The sequence below is a fragment of the Lutra lutra genome, chromosome 2 (genome assembly GCF_902655055.1).
Source record: "Lutra lutra chromosome 2, mLutLut1.2, whole genome shotgun sequence".
NCBI classification, from domain to species: Eukaryota; Metazoa; Chordata; class Mammalia; order Carnivora; family Mustelidae; genus Lutra; species Lutra lutra.
In genome coordinates, this window is record NC_062279.1 from 487,358 (window position 1) to 505,543 (window position 18,186).

The 18,186-nt window shown below is 45.8% G+C and overlaps 1 protein-coding gene across 3 annotated transcripts; it reads right to left on the minus strand.

Annotated features, from left to right (window-relative positions):
* Positions 1-1,514: 1,514 nt before the first annotated feature.
* On the minus strand, positions 1,515-17,394 carry LOC125090480 (zinc finger protein 431-like). Of its 3 annotated transcripts, none has more exons than XM_047713174.1 (5): positions 16,521-17,394; positions 15,837-15,963; positions 15,075-15,170; positions 14,234-14,316; positions 1,515-4,193 (listed from the first exon to the last, which is right to left on the minus strand). In XM_047713174.1, exons 1-5 carry the CDS (start codon positions 16,623-16,625, stop codon positions 4,119-4,121), a joined length of 486 nt encoding a protein of 161 aa, XP_047569130.1. In that variant the 5' UTR covers positions 16,626-17,394; the 3' UTR covers positions 1,515-4,118. The 3 variants fall into 3 exon arrangements, with proteins under 3 accessions (XP_047569130.1, XP_047569138.1, XP_047569120.1); XM_047713182.1 differs by lacking the exon at positions 1,515-4,193 and adding an exon at positions 5,687-6,765; XM_047713164.1 differs by lacking the exon at positions 1,515-4,193 and adding an exon at positions 6,790-9,076.
* Between the last annotated feature and the right edge of the window lie 792 nt (positions 17,395-18,186).

Below are 18,186 nucleotides of genomic sequence, written 5' to 3' on the forward strand. Positions count from 1 at the left end.
CAGGGTTCTCCACCACCCAGCCTCAGCCCTCCAGCCGACTCTCCATTTCTGTTCCTCAGCATGTTTACTACTGATATTATCATCAATAACAGTGTTTCCCTGGGTCGATTTTAGATTGTCTTTTCTATGTTATTATCTTATACTCTTTATTATTTTCTTCCTTCCATCTCCTTCCAGCATTTGTGTCCTTTTTTAGTTCCTGAGAAGGACACGGAGGTGACTGATTTCAGTCCTTCTTCTATTCACACATGTCCAGTTAAGTCTATAAATTTGCCCCTAAGCACTGATCTACTTGGGGCCCACATCCTCCTTCTTGTCTTCTCACCTCCTGTGCCGGGCAGCCGTGTGTGCTCTCCAGGATCGCCATGCCATATCCTTCACTGTCCAAACCCTGTGCCCACAACCCATGTCTGTCATTGCTTATTTCTGATCCCTCTGCTGGGGGTTCTTGCCAGGTCCTCAGAGTCTCCATCCCTTGTGTCTGCTGAGGGCCAGCCCACAGGGTTCCTCGTCCCTTTTGACAGCCCCACCATGGAGCCCATATCACCGTTCCCCAGTATGCCCATGTAGCCCACGGCAGGAGCTCAGCCGAGCAGGGGAGAGAGGTCTGAGTTGCCAGGTGTCAGAGCAGCAAAGCATCAAGTCAAGAATGAGAACGTGAATCCTATAGTCACGTACTATGGTGGCACAAGCAAGAACCTTAGCTATAGAAGTTCTCCCTTGCTGGACTTCTGTTCCGCGGAATGCTGGACAGATAGAACGAACACGAATGTGGGCCTGGGCTGGCTGTTGAGGAAACCCCCAACAGCAGGTAATAACATTTTCATAGACCTTTGGGCTGGAAGGAGAGTGAGAAGCACGAGGGGTAGTAGGGCCCTGAGCACTGTCAGAGCTGGAAATATGCTCTCCAGGTTTCCCCTTCTCTCCCCAAAAGGGGATCTCAGCAAAACCATCTGGGGAGAACCTCATCGCAAGACTCAGATGAAGAGAAGCACACACATTTCAGGAAATGCTGTCCTTCCCTGCGGGTTCTTATGCTGAAATCCAAATTTCCAAGTGGCACCATCATTTAATGATGAATGGGGAAATGGGATCCCATGAAGAACATTAGGAGAATGTGTCAAGAGTTAAGAATGTAACAAGAGGGGCGCCTGGGTGGCTCAGTGGGTTAAGCCGCTGCCTTCGGCTCAGGTCATGATCCCAGGTCCTGGGTTCGAGCCCCACATCGGGCTTTCTGCTCAGCAGGGAGCCTGCTTCCTCCTCTCTCTCTGCCTGCCTCTCTGCCTACTTGTGATTTCTCTCTGTCAAATAAATAAATAAAATCTTAAAAAAAAAAAAAAAGAATGTAACAAGAACTTAATGTCATGGGCGCCTGGGTGGATCAGTCGGTAGAGCATCTGCTTTTGGCTCAGGTCATGATCCTGGGGTCCTGGGATCAAGTCCCATGTCGGGCTCCCTGCTTCTCCCTCTCCCCCTCCCCACTGATGGTGCTGTCTCAAATAAATAAAATCTTGTAAAAGAAAAAGATTCATCTTGGATTTATTGTGCTTATTCCAGAATAGTAAAAGCATGAATTTGTGTTCTATGTCAAAGAAACAGAGAAATTAATAGAAGGGAACACACACATACCACAAAGTTCACAGAGTCCAAGAGCCTCTCTCTGCTAATGAACTCATTGAAAAAGCAATTCACTTTACCTGTTTGCAAGCATTGCTGTAGTCGGTCTTTTCCAACGCTTTTTATAGAGTGTATACAAGGTTGAGAATAGACCTTTCCATAAACTGGCCCATAAAGTACATGCCAGACAAATATGACACATGCAAAGAAATGTTGAAATATTACACAAAATACAAGTAAACATTGCACCTAGTAAATACTGTAGCATGATCAAGTGACCTTTATGTCAGGATGTGAGTGTGATTCAGATTTACAGTATTCATTAAAACAATCATATTAATAGGAATGAGAAAATTACATGCTCGTGTTTATGCAAAAACTATATGGGAAGAATTCTACAGAAATGTGTTTTAATCAAACAAATAATTAAACTCCACGGAACACAACGTCTGTACCCAATACACATGCTCATTAGGCTAAACATCGCCTTGGTGTCCACAAGAAAATTTAGTGTAGGGTAACTGCTAAAACAGGAAATAAGTGAAAACAAAATTACCAGAAGGATAAAATCTTCTATGAAAATAAGATAATTCATGTTGGAGAAGGTACTTTATGAAAAATCATCAGAAATTATTAACAGATCAAGTAAAGTCTGATAGTGCAACAGTTATCTTCCTTTATGAGGACAGTCAGTATTGCCATCAAAACTTCAAAAGTAATGGGGGCGCCTGGGTGGTTCAGTGAGCTAAGCATCTACCTTCTGCTCAGGTCATGATCCCAGGGTCCTGGGATTGAGCCCCACATGGGACTCGTTGCTCGGCGGGGAGTCTGTTCCTCCCCCTGCTTGTGCTCTCTCTTACTCTCTCAAATAAATAAAATCTTAAAATAGTCATTGCAGATGTCTTCCTGCAGTTGGAAGCAATCCCCCAAAAACCGTGGGGCTTTATTATACCACCTCTCTTGCCACCCCCCCTTCAGAGCCTGCAGTCCTGTTCCGGGGGAATGTGCCCACCCACCAGCCTGTTTTCACTCGCTCATGAAGTCTTTCTCCTTCAGGCTGACGACATCCACACTGAGCAAGTTCTGCAGGGGTGGAAACGCCTGCAGGTCCTACCACCCCCACATGGGCTTCCTCCTGTGAGGTATCTCAGTTCAGGGAATCCTTTCTGGCCCCACAACTCTCTCAACTTCCATAATTACACCCTTTAAGGGAGTATTTCCTACTGTCATCTCACCTCGACTCACCATGTCTTATCAGGAAGCAGAAGCCCCAGTATCTTGCTTGCACGGCATTCCACCTTATTCCCACTAAGCCCGGAAAGGCTGCCCTTCTCTCCTGGGACTCCGTTCTCCCTCCTGCTGATTTTCAGCTTGCCCCAGTAGAAACCCCGGGGAGGACGAGACAATGCTCCTGCCCTGGACGTCAAACACCTGTTCAAGCATCGACATAACAATGTTCTCAAAGTTCTGTGTATTTTAACCAGGCTTTGCAGTTGCTCTCTGATTTTGTGGGTTGGACCCACAAAATCCTCTCACTCCTGGCAAACTGACATCCTTTTACTTCACAAATTTTCAAGCAAAGAATGCTTTAATATTTTTATGTACAAAACACTTATATCCACGTTTTAAGAGCAATAGGACTGTTCTGAGCACAAAGCCTCTAACTGATCATCTGGACTCTGCCTTCACCCACTGAGACATCCAGGCACCCCTTTCTGCATTTTTCCCATTACTCTTCTTGCTGATGTGTTTGTATCAAATGCCTAGTAAGAGGATCCACTGGTCTCTTCTACTCTCTGCCAAGAATGATGTTGCAGGCTCTGAGGAAGGTCAGCTCGCATCTGTCCCCGTGTCTTGAGCCTCTCCCCTCCAAGCCCCAGCCATTCATGTCCATGCCCAAGTGTGAAATGCCTCAAGATCCAGACACACGTGCAGCCAGACTGCCTGTCTGTGTGGCCAGAGGATATCTTCCCAAGATCTGCACACAGTTGTTCCCCTGGTTTGTCTGCCTTTGAGGGGTTGGCCATTTGTCTATTGAGTGTGGTCAGTGTGGAAGGTGCACACGTGACTATCAGAACAGACATGTGTCATCAGATCTCGTGTGTGCACATGCTTGTGTTAGGGTTTGTGTGTGCTGAGGGTGTTGTGTTCACTGTGGGATCAGAGCATGTGATGACTGTTTCAGAGCCCACAGGAGGTGGAAGGCACCAGCTCAGCAGTCCAGCAAAGGCCCACAGAGCACGCCCTTGGGGGGGCCTGGGAAAAGTGCGCCCGGCATTGTGGGGTCAGGCCTGTGAGCCTTGCAGGGGCTCTGGAGAAGGGAAGACTAGAATCCAGGATCTGAACTGTTCAGATATGTGGGAGCTGTGGGCACCAGAGATGGGGGCTCTGAATGGGAGTTTGGACAGAATCTTGGGGGCAGAGTTATTGAAATGTGTAGTGGAAATCCTGTAAGTGTGGGGTCACGCTCTGCAGAGTTGGTGATTTGGGGTCTCGTAGGGTCAGTGATCACACAGACAGCAATTTGAATGCTTCCAAGGGGTCAGGAATGGGCGTGCTTGTGTCAGCCACCAAACCTGTAAGGGACAAACACAGACATCCTCGTGTGGTCTGATATGGGGCCACCTCACCTCAGTGAACACCCTCCTCCCACAGGAGAGCGCTTTGCCCTCTGTAGTCACCAAGCCAGGCTGAAGGCCTGTGAGTGCCACTGTTCCTCACTCATAGCCCGTAGAGCCCGCACCAGGCAAAAATCCCTGCACCAGACATGTTTTGTTAAATATCGAACAAGTAGGGGGCATGGATGGTGCCCTCAGTTTAGAGGCCCACCCTTGGTTTTGGCTCGGGTCACCATCCCAGCACTGCATCGGGCTCCATGCTCTGCTTGTGCCTCTCCCAGCCCCACCCCTGCTCACCTGCTCTAAAATAAGGAAGTAAAATCTTAAACAAACAAGTAGTAATGTCCCAAAATTCAAAAAACCCAACTTCACTACCAGCCTGAGGGACCTGACCAACCCTCACTGAAGACATGAATGTTAGAAAATTGTCATTTAGAAAGTGCATGAGAAAACCTTCCACTTACATCCTAGGTCGTAATGACTCTTTTCCCATAATTGGCCACGACAGGACCATCTGCTCTCCCCCAGGGCCCTTACTGCCCCTTGGAATGGTCTGCTCACTACAGGGGACGTCCTCTGCAGTAGCTACACACTGCAAAAATCCTAACGTTCAACAGAAAAATTGAGAAAGACACCTGTACATGAAGTGACTATGTATGCAGAAAATCCAACTAAATAAAACAAAGTGCTGACAAATGATTAAACTTATCAAGTTCAGAAAGTTAGTGATAAGCAAATGTAAATTAAAATATAAGCATTTACAAAGGAATGAAAATAAAAAACCTGGGGGTGACCATGATGAAGCTGTGTGAGCTCCTACAGTGACTTGGGCCACGTTGTTCTCTACCCAGTGCAACGACCTACCATCTCAGCTCGGAAATGGGAGATCATGCGTCTTGTTGCTGCTTTATTTTACTATTGTGGACCCCAAAGTACTTGCTAGCCCCTTCACATGCAAACCAGCAGCCTCGAGATGCCAGAGTGGCTCAGTCGTTAGGCATTTGCCTTCAGATCAGATCATGATCCCAGGGTCCTGGGATCAAGCCCCACATCGGGTCCCCCACTAGCGGGAAGCCTGCTTACCCACCCCACCCCACCCCCGCCTACTTGTGCTCTTTCTAGCTCTCTGTGAAATGAATAAAAAAATAATGAAAAAAGCAGCCTCTCCCCTACACTCTTGTCTGAGGGCTTCATTTCCCCCCTGCTCACATCACCTCAGGCCCCGTTCTCCCCCACAGGCCAGGGACTCAAGGGGGCCCATCTGGTTACTTTGCCTTGGTTGATTCCTTCCCTCACCCTGCCTTGACTCTTCTCCTCCTGCCCTCATGTCCTCTGAACTGGTTTTGCTTCCCCTAATCCAACCCTATGCCTCCACTCAACATGAGCACCGGCTCCCTCCAGCATAGTCCCTTCCTCCTCCCCACCCACCCTACCCTTCCTACCATACCCGCCCACCCCCCACCAATGAGGTCAGTGCTGTGTCCCTAGGTGCTGCCCTTCACCACACAGTCCCCTCTGCCCAATGTTCTTTCTCAGTTCCTGTCTAGGGGTCCCATCCCTCTGTGCCCTTGACCTCATCTTGGGTGGGGTATCCGAGCCAAGAATCTAGAAGGGTGAAGGGGAATTCTTTCCCTTCCAAGGTTTGGTGCTCTATGGTGGGGTCTTCTGAGGCACTCACAGAGGGAGCACACTCATTGGCGGCGGGGGGGGCTGCCAAAGGGATCCCGAGAACTGGTGACTTCCTACCAAAGTCGGCTCCTAGATCTCACTCTGTAGTACCTGTGACTAAGAAAGGAAGGCAAACATCTGCCAACCAGAAAACAAGAGCGGCCCCAAGAGACAGACGAATGTTTACTGGGGGCTAAAGAATTGTGATTTGGGAAGCACAGATCCCAGAGTAACCAGAAATGTCTCATGTATGGGGTGAAAGCAAAGGGTTTTTACGAGAAATAGAAGGGCAACTACATGACTTGGGCAAAAAAGAAAAGCATTGTCCACTGGTACTAACATCTGGTGAACCCTGCAGAATTTCTGTGTGCACCTGAGAAGGGGAGGCATGCTGCTGCTCACGGATGGTGTGGTGTGCTCAGGATCCTTCTGAGCCGATGTGTCATTGAAGGCTCATGTTTTTGTACAGATTTTGTCTGAATGACTTATCCACTGATAAAAGTGTATTTTAAAGCCCCCCTTCTATCACTGTATTACTGTTTCTCCCTTCACATGGGTTTAGGTTTTATATATGAAAGTGGTCACTTTCAAAAGATTGAGTCAAAAGCGAGACAGAGCATGAGCAGCAGGGAGGGGTAGAGGGAAGAGACTCTCCACTGACCAGGGAGCCTGATGCAGGACTCAATCCCAGGACCCCAGGATCATGACCTGAACAAAATGAGATGCTTCGCAGACTGAGCCCCCAGGAGCCCCTCTAAGTAGGCGTTCCTATGTTGGATGCACAAATAGAGGTTATATCCTGATGCTGAACTGATCCCACTAATCGTCAGGCTATACCCTTCGTTGTCTCAATAACGCCATTCTTAAAATGAAAACAAATGCCGAATTCAGTCACAAACTATCACTCTTTAATTCATCATTATGATCTACATACATGGTTAACAATATGTAGTAATGACACATCATCTTGTGTTGTTTTTTGGTTAATATTTAGTTACTTTCTAGCTGAACCCAGTAATTATTGCTGTGAAAAAATAGGCCTGACCAACATAATGTATTTTTAGCAACAACTTTGCTTCATATGCAGTTCTACGTACTAGTCCCTTAAGGGGAAAAAAAAAATCATTGCTTCTTGTCATAAAATGCTGCATTTAGAATTCCCAGATGATGTCACAATCCTACATATGTTTCTTACATTTTTATAATAGGCCATTAAGCAAAAAATATAAATTAATGTCTAAACTGTGTGGTTAGACATTCTTGATAGATGTTTTTCCTAGTCAGGGATTTCTGATGCAAACTCTAAACTTTCATCAGATTTTAGCAATGGCATATATACAGTGTGAGAAATTGCAAGTTGACTAAGGAATTAAAAATCACTGAAGACTTCCATTCATTCACTATTCTACAGAGTGTGAAACTTCACATGCCTACAATAGTTTTTCTACTAGTAAAGGGTTTTTTTCCATGCATATTACAATGAATAAGCTCCCCAGCATCAATTTTTCTGTTATTCTCCTTGAGCAACCTCCTTCTGCAAAGATTTTCCCGTGTAATTTCCCATTCTAGGGAGATTAGATTATCATTCAGACTGAATTTTCTTGTCACCCTACAACCACAGATCAGCTAATGTCTCTTCCTCCTTGATGTTAAATATAGGGTTCCTCCAAATGGAGTTCACTCATGTTGTGTAAGGATAAATTTTAAATGAAGGCATTTCCATAATGAATATGGCCATAAATTTCCCCCACTTATGAGTTCTCGATTTGCTTTAGATTAGAGCTGTGGCTGAAGGCTCTTCCATATTTTTCAGTACATTTTGAGTGAGTTCTTTCCTGTCTTCAAAGGCAAGAGCTCGTAACAAAGGCTTTTCCACACAGAGGACATTTATATGGGTTCTCTCCAGTATGAGTTCTCTCAAGTTCTTTAGAGCTTTCAACAAAGGCTTTTCCACATAAAGGACATTTATATGGGCTCTCTCCACTATGAGTTCTCTCATGTTCTCTAAGATTAGAGCTTGTAACAAAGGCTTTCCCACACAGAGGACATTTATATGGTTTCTCTCCAGTGTGGGTTCTCTCATGTTTTCTAAGACAAGAGCTTGTAACAAAGCCCTTCCCACAAAGAGGACACTTATATGGTTTCTCTCCAGTGTGAGTTCTCTCATGTTCTCGAAGACAAGAACTTGTAACAAAGGCTTTTCCACATAGATGACATTTATAAGGTTTCTCTCCAGTATGAGTTCTCTCATGTTCTCTAAGATTAGAGCTTGTAACAAAGGCTTTTTCACATAGAGGACATTTATATGGTTTCTCTCCAGTGTGAGTTCTCTCATGTTCTCGAAGATTAGAACTTGTAACAAAGGCTTTTCCACAAAGAAGACATTTATATGGTTTCTCTCCAGTGTGGGTTCTCTCATGTTTTTTAAGACAAGAGCTTGTAATAAATGCTTTTCCACAAAGACGACATTTATATGGTTTCTCTCCAGTGTGAGTTCTCTCATGTTGTCTAAAACAAGAGCTTTGAACAAAGGCTTTTCCACATAGATGACATTTATATGGTTTCTCTCCAGTGTGAGTTCTCTCATGTTCTCGAAGATTAGAGCTTGTAACAAAGGCTTTTCCACATAGAAGACATTTATATGGTTTCTCTCCAGTGTGAGTTCTCTCGTGTTGTTTAAGATAAGAACTTTGAACAAAGGCTTTCCCACACAGATGACATTCATAAGGCTTCTGTCCAGAATGAATATGCTTATGTCTAGTTAAAGATGAAAAATACCTGAAGTGACTCCCACACTGATTACAGACAAATGGATTCTCTCCTGTGTGAGTTATCTTATGGGAACGAAGATGTGAGTTTCGACTGAAGTTTTTCCCACACTCATCACATTTATAGGGTTTCTCTCCCGTGTGAATTCTCTGGTGTATGCAAAGCTTCCTTCTATTATGGAAGCATTTATCACACTGATTACATTTATAAGGTTTTGCTTCCATGAAAGTTTTCTGGTGTCTATAAAGGTCGCTTCTATGACTGAAATGTTTTCCACATTCACTCCATTTATAGGGTCTCTGTCCAGTGTGAGTTAAGACATGTTGAGTCAATGTGTAGGTCTGACTGAAAACTTCATCATACCCAATATGTTCAAAGGGGTTTTCTCCTGGGTGATATTTCGGCTGTTGGGAAAGAGATGAGACTGTTATAGGATTTCTCAGATATATTTATCCACTCAGTTCTCTGAATATGAATTCAGTTCTATATAAATTCTAGGCTGGCCATTCAGTGATAATCTCTAATTAAAATCTTCCCCAGGTTACTTACATGCACATGGGGGTATTCAACTCCCACATGTACATTTTTACTGTTGTGTACTTGTGTGGATGGAGGTTTCTGGGATTTGTCCAGCACAACCTTCTACCCCAACCAGCACGAACACAGGCAGGCTCAACAGTGCTGTGTGTGAGACTCGTGCAGCATAAGTGACCTCAGGAGCCTCGTTAGTGGCCCTCAACTGGCCTCCAGGTCAGAACGGGCCCTTCTGGTCTGGACGCCAAGAGCTGGAAGTCTTGCCTCCCATCCCCTCCTGCTCCAGGCTGGGCCGGGCCCCCGAAACAGACCCCGGGACGGAGGCAAACACACACAGCCCGGGCTCCTGGAAGAGGCAGAGACGTGGTAACACGAAATGCAGCTCACTCCAAACTGCGCGGAGGCAGACAAATGTTTAACTCCAGACCCCGTCATCTGCCCTAGAACTACGGCCCCTGTGGGGATGCTCAGTGGGAAATCCCTCCTGAGGGGAGGACGCTCTGCCTAGGCCTCTCCTTCGGGACTGCAGCCAGGCTGTCTCCACGGGGCTTCGCCAGCCGCCGAGGCTGGGTGATCTAAGTCCCCGAGTAGATGTGACTCGGCCTCGTTCTCCTTTACTGCTTACTCCTGCCCTCATCTGTATGTGGATCTCCCTTTTCTTCTTTCGGTTCCTAATAGATTTTTACAGAATCAATGCAGTGTTTTTTCACCCTTTGAAGCGGAGTTCAGCTGCCCTGAATCTTTTATGTGGAACATAACTGTTGTAGTCAGCAGGACTCGTGACATACCCTTTCTGAGGAAACCTCCACGCTGATGTAGATATTCCTGAGTGGGGGGACCCTCAGGAGGACCCTGAAAAACCAGCCATATGGATGGCCAGGTAGAAATAAAAGCGAGAAGAGGGACACTGAGAAAGTGCACGTAGCTATGGCTTCTGCTGGTTGTGAGTGGGGCCCTGACCCCTGGGATGGCGACATCTGGGATGACGATGAGAGGGGTACAGACTGCAGTCATGGTGAGAATCAGGCTCTCAGACGGAGCCACCTTAAGCAGCAGGGGCATCACCCAGCAAGTGTGAGAAGAGATACTCTAACGACTCTGAGAAAAGAATTCCTCCCAAAGAGATGTTCCAAGTACAAGATGCCGCACTAAACAAAGTCTTAAAAGAGGTGGATTCTGAACACACTGAAACAGCCGCAGCATTTTCAGAGATTGTACTTGAAGACAGACAGGAGTGAGGAAAACAACTCTGTATACAGAGAAGTAGGAGATATGTAAAAAAGATGCAAGGCACAGGAATGTAGGTTTTGTTGAAGGTAAAAGAAGGTAAATTTTGTCCTGGATGGGACTGGCTGTTTGGACAAAAATGGTTTGGGACAAAATAGGAATGCAAAGTAAAGTCATAGGTTTCTGCAGGAAGATCTTTGGAATTTTAAGTATGGTAAGGACAGAATTAGTAAATGAGTGGATTTTAAAAGTACATGGTAAAGATTAAAATTCTGCTTTTCTCTCTGTTCAAAAGACAAAGTTGCTCTAATTATTGGTTTGTACTTGCTAAGAAGATGTAAATAGTTGTTTTCTTTCTGTCTCCCCAGAAAAGCCAGTTTCTATATTTTGTCTTTATCAGGTCCTAAAGGACCTGTAATCCATTTAGGCATGTGTTTTAAAACTTTCTAGGGTTTTAACAAACTTCCCAAGATTTCAACTGCAGATGAAGTCTTTTTTACCAACGAGGCCATTTTACTCAGTGTGTTAAGTCACCTGGAAAACAATGCCAAACAAATGTCGTTCAGTCTTAGGTTATGATGTTTGGGTAAATGCCATGAGTATTCTAGAGATCATGTGCAACCCCTAAAGGTTAAGAGAGGTCAAATAAGCCCATGCTATCTCAGCTGCAATCTGTCACCAACAGGAGGACCTAAAATAACGGCTCATTTAGTGTCACAAAGTCTTCATGGGTAATGCTAAGACAGCTTTCAAGGTCTCTGGTAACCTGGACCTTTGAGGTTTTGCTTGGATAGTAAATTGGGATTGAATGTTTTCCAAGTCTAGGTCTTTTCCAAACAGGATCAAGTGCTCAAGCACTGATAACTGCAACAGGCTTGCACTTTTGACTTCTCACTGCAGAGAACTTAAGGATATTTAACACTTTTGAGCTTAACTGATTCATAAATTTTCCATCCAAAGAATTCTGGTGTGACAGGTTCACAACTGGTTACTACTCAGCGTTTATTGAAGATGCCTATGGAAAGACACTTGGTCACGTGCCAAACACTAAAATTACTGTTTCCGTGTAGATGCTCAGTGTGCTTGCCTCCACAGAGCAGACCTTCAGCAAAGCAGCTACCTCACGAACCCTACCATGGCAGACAGAATTGAGCCTGTGACGGACACTGGACTAGCCCAAGAGGCGAACAAGAAAAGCGGACACTTGGGAAGGCAGGTCACTCACAGGTGGGCACAGGACTGTGGGACACCCACCACTCGGGATGCCATGAAAGAAACCGTATTAAAATATCCAACTTGTCGGATTTGGCAAAAGCAAGAAATTCCACAGCTGTACAAAGGGCCAATACAGCAGTGAAGACTCCCTGCCCAAATTTGGCAAATGGATTCTGTGGGGCCATTACCTTGCTTCCGAGGCGGTCAATGCATTTGTGGGGCAGTGGTTACACACTGGTACTATGCTGGGTATTTAACAGTCGGCCCACCTGCTCATGCCACCCAGAAGAAAACTATCAGGAGCGCCTGGGGGGCTCAGCAGTTAAGCAGCTGCCTGCAGCTCAGGTCATGAACCCAGGGTCCTGGGATCGAGCCACACATCGGGCTCTCTGCTCAGCGGGGAGCCTGCTTCCCCCTCTCCCACTAAAAAAAACTATCAAAACCTTAGAGACTGTTCCATTATGATATACCTACTCAAATCCACAATGATAACGGCTCCCACTTGACAACTAATTAATAAAAGCTTTTGTCCCCTCCTATGACACTGAATGGATTTATCATAATTACCCTACTACTCGCAGGCAGTTAAATTAATGACACAGATAAACAGATTACTTAAACAACAATTTAAAAAATTAAGGGTGGGGACACCTGGGTGGCTCGGTTGGTTAAGCCACTGCCTTCGGCTCACGTCATGATCCCAGGGAGCTGGGATCAAGTCCCACATCAGGCTCCTTGCTCAGCGAGGAGCCTGCTTCTATGTCTCTGCCTGTCTCTCTGACTACTTGACTCTCTCTCTCTCTCTGCTAAATAAATAAATAAAATCTTTTTTTTTTTTTTAAATTAAGTGTGGGTCTTTATCAAAATGGAAGTTATACTTAATGGAGGATTTAAAAATCCTCAACAATAGACCTACTAGGCAAAATGAGACCCCATTAGGGCAGATGAAGACCCCTTATGTACAAATAGGCCATAAGACAAAACTCTTCTAGCCACTATTAATATGCTAGAATATGCAGATGCTAAATTACCTTACAAAGCCACCTGCCAATACTCTCCCTTCTGCTAAGGTTATTGCTCAAGGAGGGGACACTACAGTAACACTCCTGGGCTCTGATGATAAAACACTCATGTTTAGGTTCTATGCTGTCCTGTCACCTGGGCTCCAACTGAGGCTATATCCACCAAACCAGGACACCACTAACATTGACCTGCTGGGCCCACTGTTTTTTCCACACAGGACTCGCCTGCTGGCGACATGACAGACACGAGAGTTACTCCCCAAAACGTGTCAGATGTCTTCTTCCCCTCACTGACCAAACTTGTCAAGAAAACTTTCACTATAGGACTAACAGCCATCACCCTGTCCAATGACGGTGAGTATACATATGTAACACTGAAAAAGCAAACGCCCAATGATGTCAGTTTTAAATGAGAATCTATGCTTGCGACAGTGCTAAGTTTCCATTACCAACTGTTAATCCAATCAATACTTCCCCTAGTTGTTGGACTGGTTACCCTGTTGAGGAGGGTTCCTAACAGATGCTGTATGCATAGTTACATTTACTATACTATTTATATGTTGTCGGACTTGTGGATATATCAGAAGAGCCTTGCAGGTACATACAGTGTCATATTATGCACAACTCAAGGAACGAATGTATTGTGTGGCTGGAGGTTTCTGGGATTTGTCCAGCACAACCTTCTACCCCGACCCGCACAAACGCAGGCAGGCTCAACAGTGCTGTGTGTGAGACTCGTGCAGCATAAGTGACCTCAGGAGCCTCGTTAGTGGCCCTCAACTGGCCTCCAGGTCAGAACGGGCCCTTCTGGTCTGGACGCCAAGAGCTGGAAGTCTTGCCTCCCAACCCCTCCTGCTCCAGGCTGGGCCGGGCCCCTGGAACGGACCCCCGGATGGAGGCAAACACACACAGCCCAGGCTCCCGGAAGAGGCAGAGACGTGGTAACACGAAATGCAGCTCACTCCAAACTGCGCGGAGGCAGACAAATGTTTAACTCCAGACCCCGTCATCTGCCCTAGAACTACGGCCTCTGTGGGGATGCTCAGTGGGAAATCCCTCCTGAGGGGAGGACGCTCTGCCCAGGCCTCTCCTTCGGGACTGCAGCCAGGCTGTCTCCACGGGGCTTCGCCAGCCGCCAAGGCTGGGTGTTCTAAGTCCCCGAGTAGATGTGACTTGGCCTCGTTCTCCTTTACTACTTACTCCTGCCCTCATCTGTGTGTGGATCTCCCTTTTCTTCTTTTGGTTCCTAATAGAGTTTTACAGAATCAATGCAGTGTTTTTTCCCCTTTGAAGCTGAAAGTTCGGCTGCCGTGAATCTTTTGTTATAAAACACCTGGGTAGCATCTTCACTGGAGAGTTGAGTGTTTCTGAAGACATCATGTTTCATGCAAATAAACCATGTCTACAAAACTATCCTTTTGTGAGAGCCAAAACTGTCTAAGTCCAGGCTAATTTCTTCCCCAAACTCAATTTTTTACCACATTCCCTGACAATACGTGATTAACTTATCCGACTCCCAGGCCTGCAACACAGACAGGCACGGTCTGTCCTCAGGACACTTACTATTATGCCGCAGTCAGATGGGTCCTCCTTGAAGATATCTTGCATAGATATTGTTTCTTCCTTTTTATAGCTGTTTTCTAAGCCTGAAATAATTGAAGACAGGAAGAGATAAACCTAAGGAATATCTTGAGTAGAGGAGAATTAAAGTGTTGAAAATACACAAGACCCATGTGTGTTTCAAACAGTCACCACTGCATGACCACATAACATGAAACTGAGAACAATACTGGTGAATAAACACACAAACTTTAGAATAATATCAACTAGAAAAAAACTCAAAACACAGAGGGCATTGCGAGATGGATAGAAGTGAGTTGGGGAAAATAGGAGGGGGAGACAAACCATGAGAGAATGTGGACTCTGAGAGACAAACTGAGGGTTTTGGATGGGAGGGGGATCGGGCGTTGGGTGAGCCAGGTGGTGGGTATTAAGGAGGGCACGGACTGCATGGAGCCCTGGGGGTGGTGCATAAACAATGAATCTTGGAACACACACACACAGTTAAAAAAAAAATCTCAAAAAAGAAAAATAAATAATGATGGGCTTTGCAGAAAACATGAGTGGAAATCATTACAAAAAAAAAAAAAAAAAGGAGAGAGAGAGAAAATCATGACAAAGACCACAAGGTAAAATTTCACCTCCTGTGAGGACAGGAACATCCCTTCCCCGAGGTCAAATTCAAGTACAGAGCAGTAATGACAGGGCCTGAGGACTGCAGCAGGCTCCCTGGCCACTGGTCTTCTGAAGTTCTCATTCGCTCAAGCAAACGTGCACAACATCAGTGAGATCCTGCTCACTCACTCGATAGACTTCTCGCACAGAGCCCGTGTCCCCAGCTCACCTGGATTCCAGCCTTGGGCAAGTCCTCTGTCTTCCCTCCATAGCTCCCCTCCTTGCTCCCACTGGGAAATCACATCTGCTTGGAAAAACTGACAGCCTAGATCAATGGGAGAATGGTACGTAAATTTATGGAGGAAGGACCATGTGCACCCTGCACAACAGCCCAGAGAATAGCGCCTTCAACACTGGAAACATCGACAATGGTTCTCAGCCTGACCCTCCACCCCGGTCAGTCAAGACCTTTGCTTGTGGTCAAGACCCCAGCTCAAAGGGGTGCAGAAGGCTCTGCGTGTGCATCCAGAAAAAATGAAATGAATGTTCTCACAGGGTGGCTACCATTATTTCCAAAGGAAGACGATAACATGCGCTCCACTAGAATACACCGTGGCGTTTTATGCGGAAAGTGGTACAGGATGTTTGGTTTTCAACTGTGCTCAAACTTCACCATAGTGCCCAGAGCAGAAAATATGTAAGATATTGATTTATTCATCCAAAAACTATTCACTGTATTCCCAGCATTGTTCTGGGTCTTGGAGAAAGTGCAGTAGAAAGATACACAATTTGAACCAAGAAGACTATATCCAAATTATTATGTAACAGACCTGATGAAAATAATTTATAAATTTCATCAAGTCAGAACAGAAGGGCCACAGAGGAGTACGAGTTAGGGCAGAGAGCCACTGGAGTATGTGGAAGCGGCCCTGCCTACAGCTTTATCAATCAATAGATGAACAAGCAAACGGACAGATGGTGGTGGACTCACCCACGGACACCAGATGAGTGATGTTCTCCAGCATCACATCAATGTACAGCTTCCTCTGCGACCTGTCCATCAGGGTCCACTCCTCCTGGGTTAAGTCTATGGCTACATCTTTGAAGGTCACGGACTCCTAGAACATCACAGACAGTATGTTTCAACAGGCCCGCGCTCAGTAATCCACAGGAGAGAACGGTCAACGGGATACTGATGGCGAAGGGGGAGCAGTGTGGATAGGTCAAACTCCATGTGTGGCTCAAATCCCACATGCTCCCATGCTGACCTGCCTGTGCCTCCTGACACACTGAGAAACAGACACATACAGTAATCACAGAACGACTTCATGATCACAGAATCTCGATGTGAGATCACCCGATGATTTCCCAATAAACTGGTGATTCTGACTAGCTGGTTGGCAATTATCACCTCCATTAGACAGCACTGCGAGGCGCCTGGCTGGCTCAGTGGGAAGCGCATGTGACTCTTGATCCTGGGTCAGGTGTGCGAGCCCCGGGTTCACAGAGATCACTAGAAGGACAAATGTATACAGGCTGGGGCTGCAATTTCTACTGAGCTAATGTGCAAACGCTTCTCTCACCACCAACAAGGGCCACACAACCGATCGGTCCCTTCCCTACAAACAGGCAGAGACGCATGAAGCCAGGCCCACCACAGGCATACAAAACTCACTTGATCTTTAGAAGAGATCAGAGCAGACAGTATCGTGAGGGGCTCCTGGGGCTGCTCTTCTGGAGGGTGGCCCCACAGTGATGCCTCTGGCAGCGAGCTCTCCATTCTCAACAGCAGCTATCCTCGGATCGGTTCTCTGTGTATTAATCCTGTTTTTCTGTTCAAAGGCAACAGAATCCTCTCAATTAGTTCCAGCCTCTCTTGGTCCTTCAAAAAGTGCTTCAGTATTTTAAATTTTATTTTAATTTCTACACATATTCTGCCAAATGCACAGCTAATTTTTTAAAACTACTCCCCAGGCACTGTTTTCAGAGTTCCAATTTTAATAAAGTTTAATCACAAAGAGGAAAGTGAGTGAAAGAGATAAGGGTAGTAGAGAGAATTTTAGTCATCTCTGGAAGCTTCCAAACTTCAAGTATATGTTAACCGAACTTTGTAAGTTTAAAATTGAGAGGAAAAAATGTTTCTTCTTTCTTCTCTTACACAGAGGTTTCTTGCATTCTCTGGAAAACAGTGAGAACACCTGTCCCCTCCGGCACCAACCGTGCCCCTCACCACGTTACTAACACTAAGGAGTACACCATCTCCCAACTAAGACCGCACAATGGATAAGAAAAGAAAATCCTGCCTATCTGTCTTTTGCAAGGACACCGTGAACGGAGAATGAGATACATTCGTGTGAATGTTGCGAAGGAGAGGACTTCCTGATCAATCCCTGACCAAACGCAAGTATCCTTGAGTCCTGAGAACAGTTGAATGGAGCCCAGATCCCCAAGCACAGCCCGATGCGCTGAGAAGACTCAGGCCAAGAGAAGGCTTCCCATCCATGGGCAGCAGAGCATCCTTCCAGAGAAAGATCCCATCTCTACTCACCTGCAGTCGCATTCTCAAGAATTCCGCCACCCCCTCGCCTCCTCTGGAGCTCCAGTCACACAGAGTACAAGCAATATGCTGGAAAAGCTGAGCAAGGAAAGAGAAGCCAAGAGACTCCAGTCTTACCCGCCATTCCCAGACACCATGAATGTGAATCCCGGAGACCCCTCATGCAACCCTGACTCCCCCTACAAGAGCATGCCATGGGCCCTCAGAGCAGTGGGGGGGGGGGGGGGGGACTCTCACATCTGCCTGAAGTAAATGAGAGAAGGCTTCGGCTACCACTGCTAGTAAGTAAAATATGAATATTCTTTGCTATTTTCAGACAAGGGAATGAAAATCACTCAATTCATAAGTTAACCAGCAAGTTGTTTTTGTTTTTTGAGGGTTTTTTTAAAGATGTTATTCTAGAGAGAAAGACAGCGGGACCAGGAGGGACAGAGGGAGACCCCATGTTGAACATGGAACCCGACCCAGGGCTCGATCCCAGGACTCTGAGATCAGGATCTAGCCTGAAACCAACTGCACCACCCAGGCACCCCGCAGACAAGGAAATGAAAATCAGTGAGCTTAAAAATTAACAGGAAGTTTTTCATAGGGTTATTTAATTCCTTTCCTGATCCCCAAACCTAAAAGCCCCTGACTTAGAAAATGCAGAATGCAGGCATTATATGAGGAAATTTATTTATTCAATCTAACATTTTGGTAAAGTTGTACCTGTAATACTGTCCTACATTAATCAACAGCACAAACAACACTTCAGCATTTCACAAATCCTATATTTAACAATATT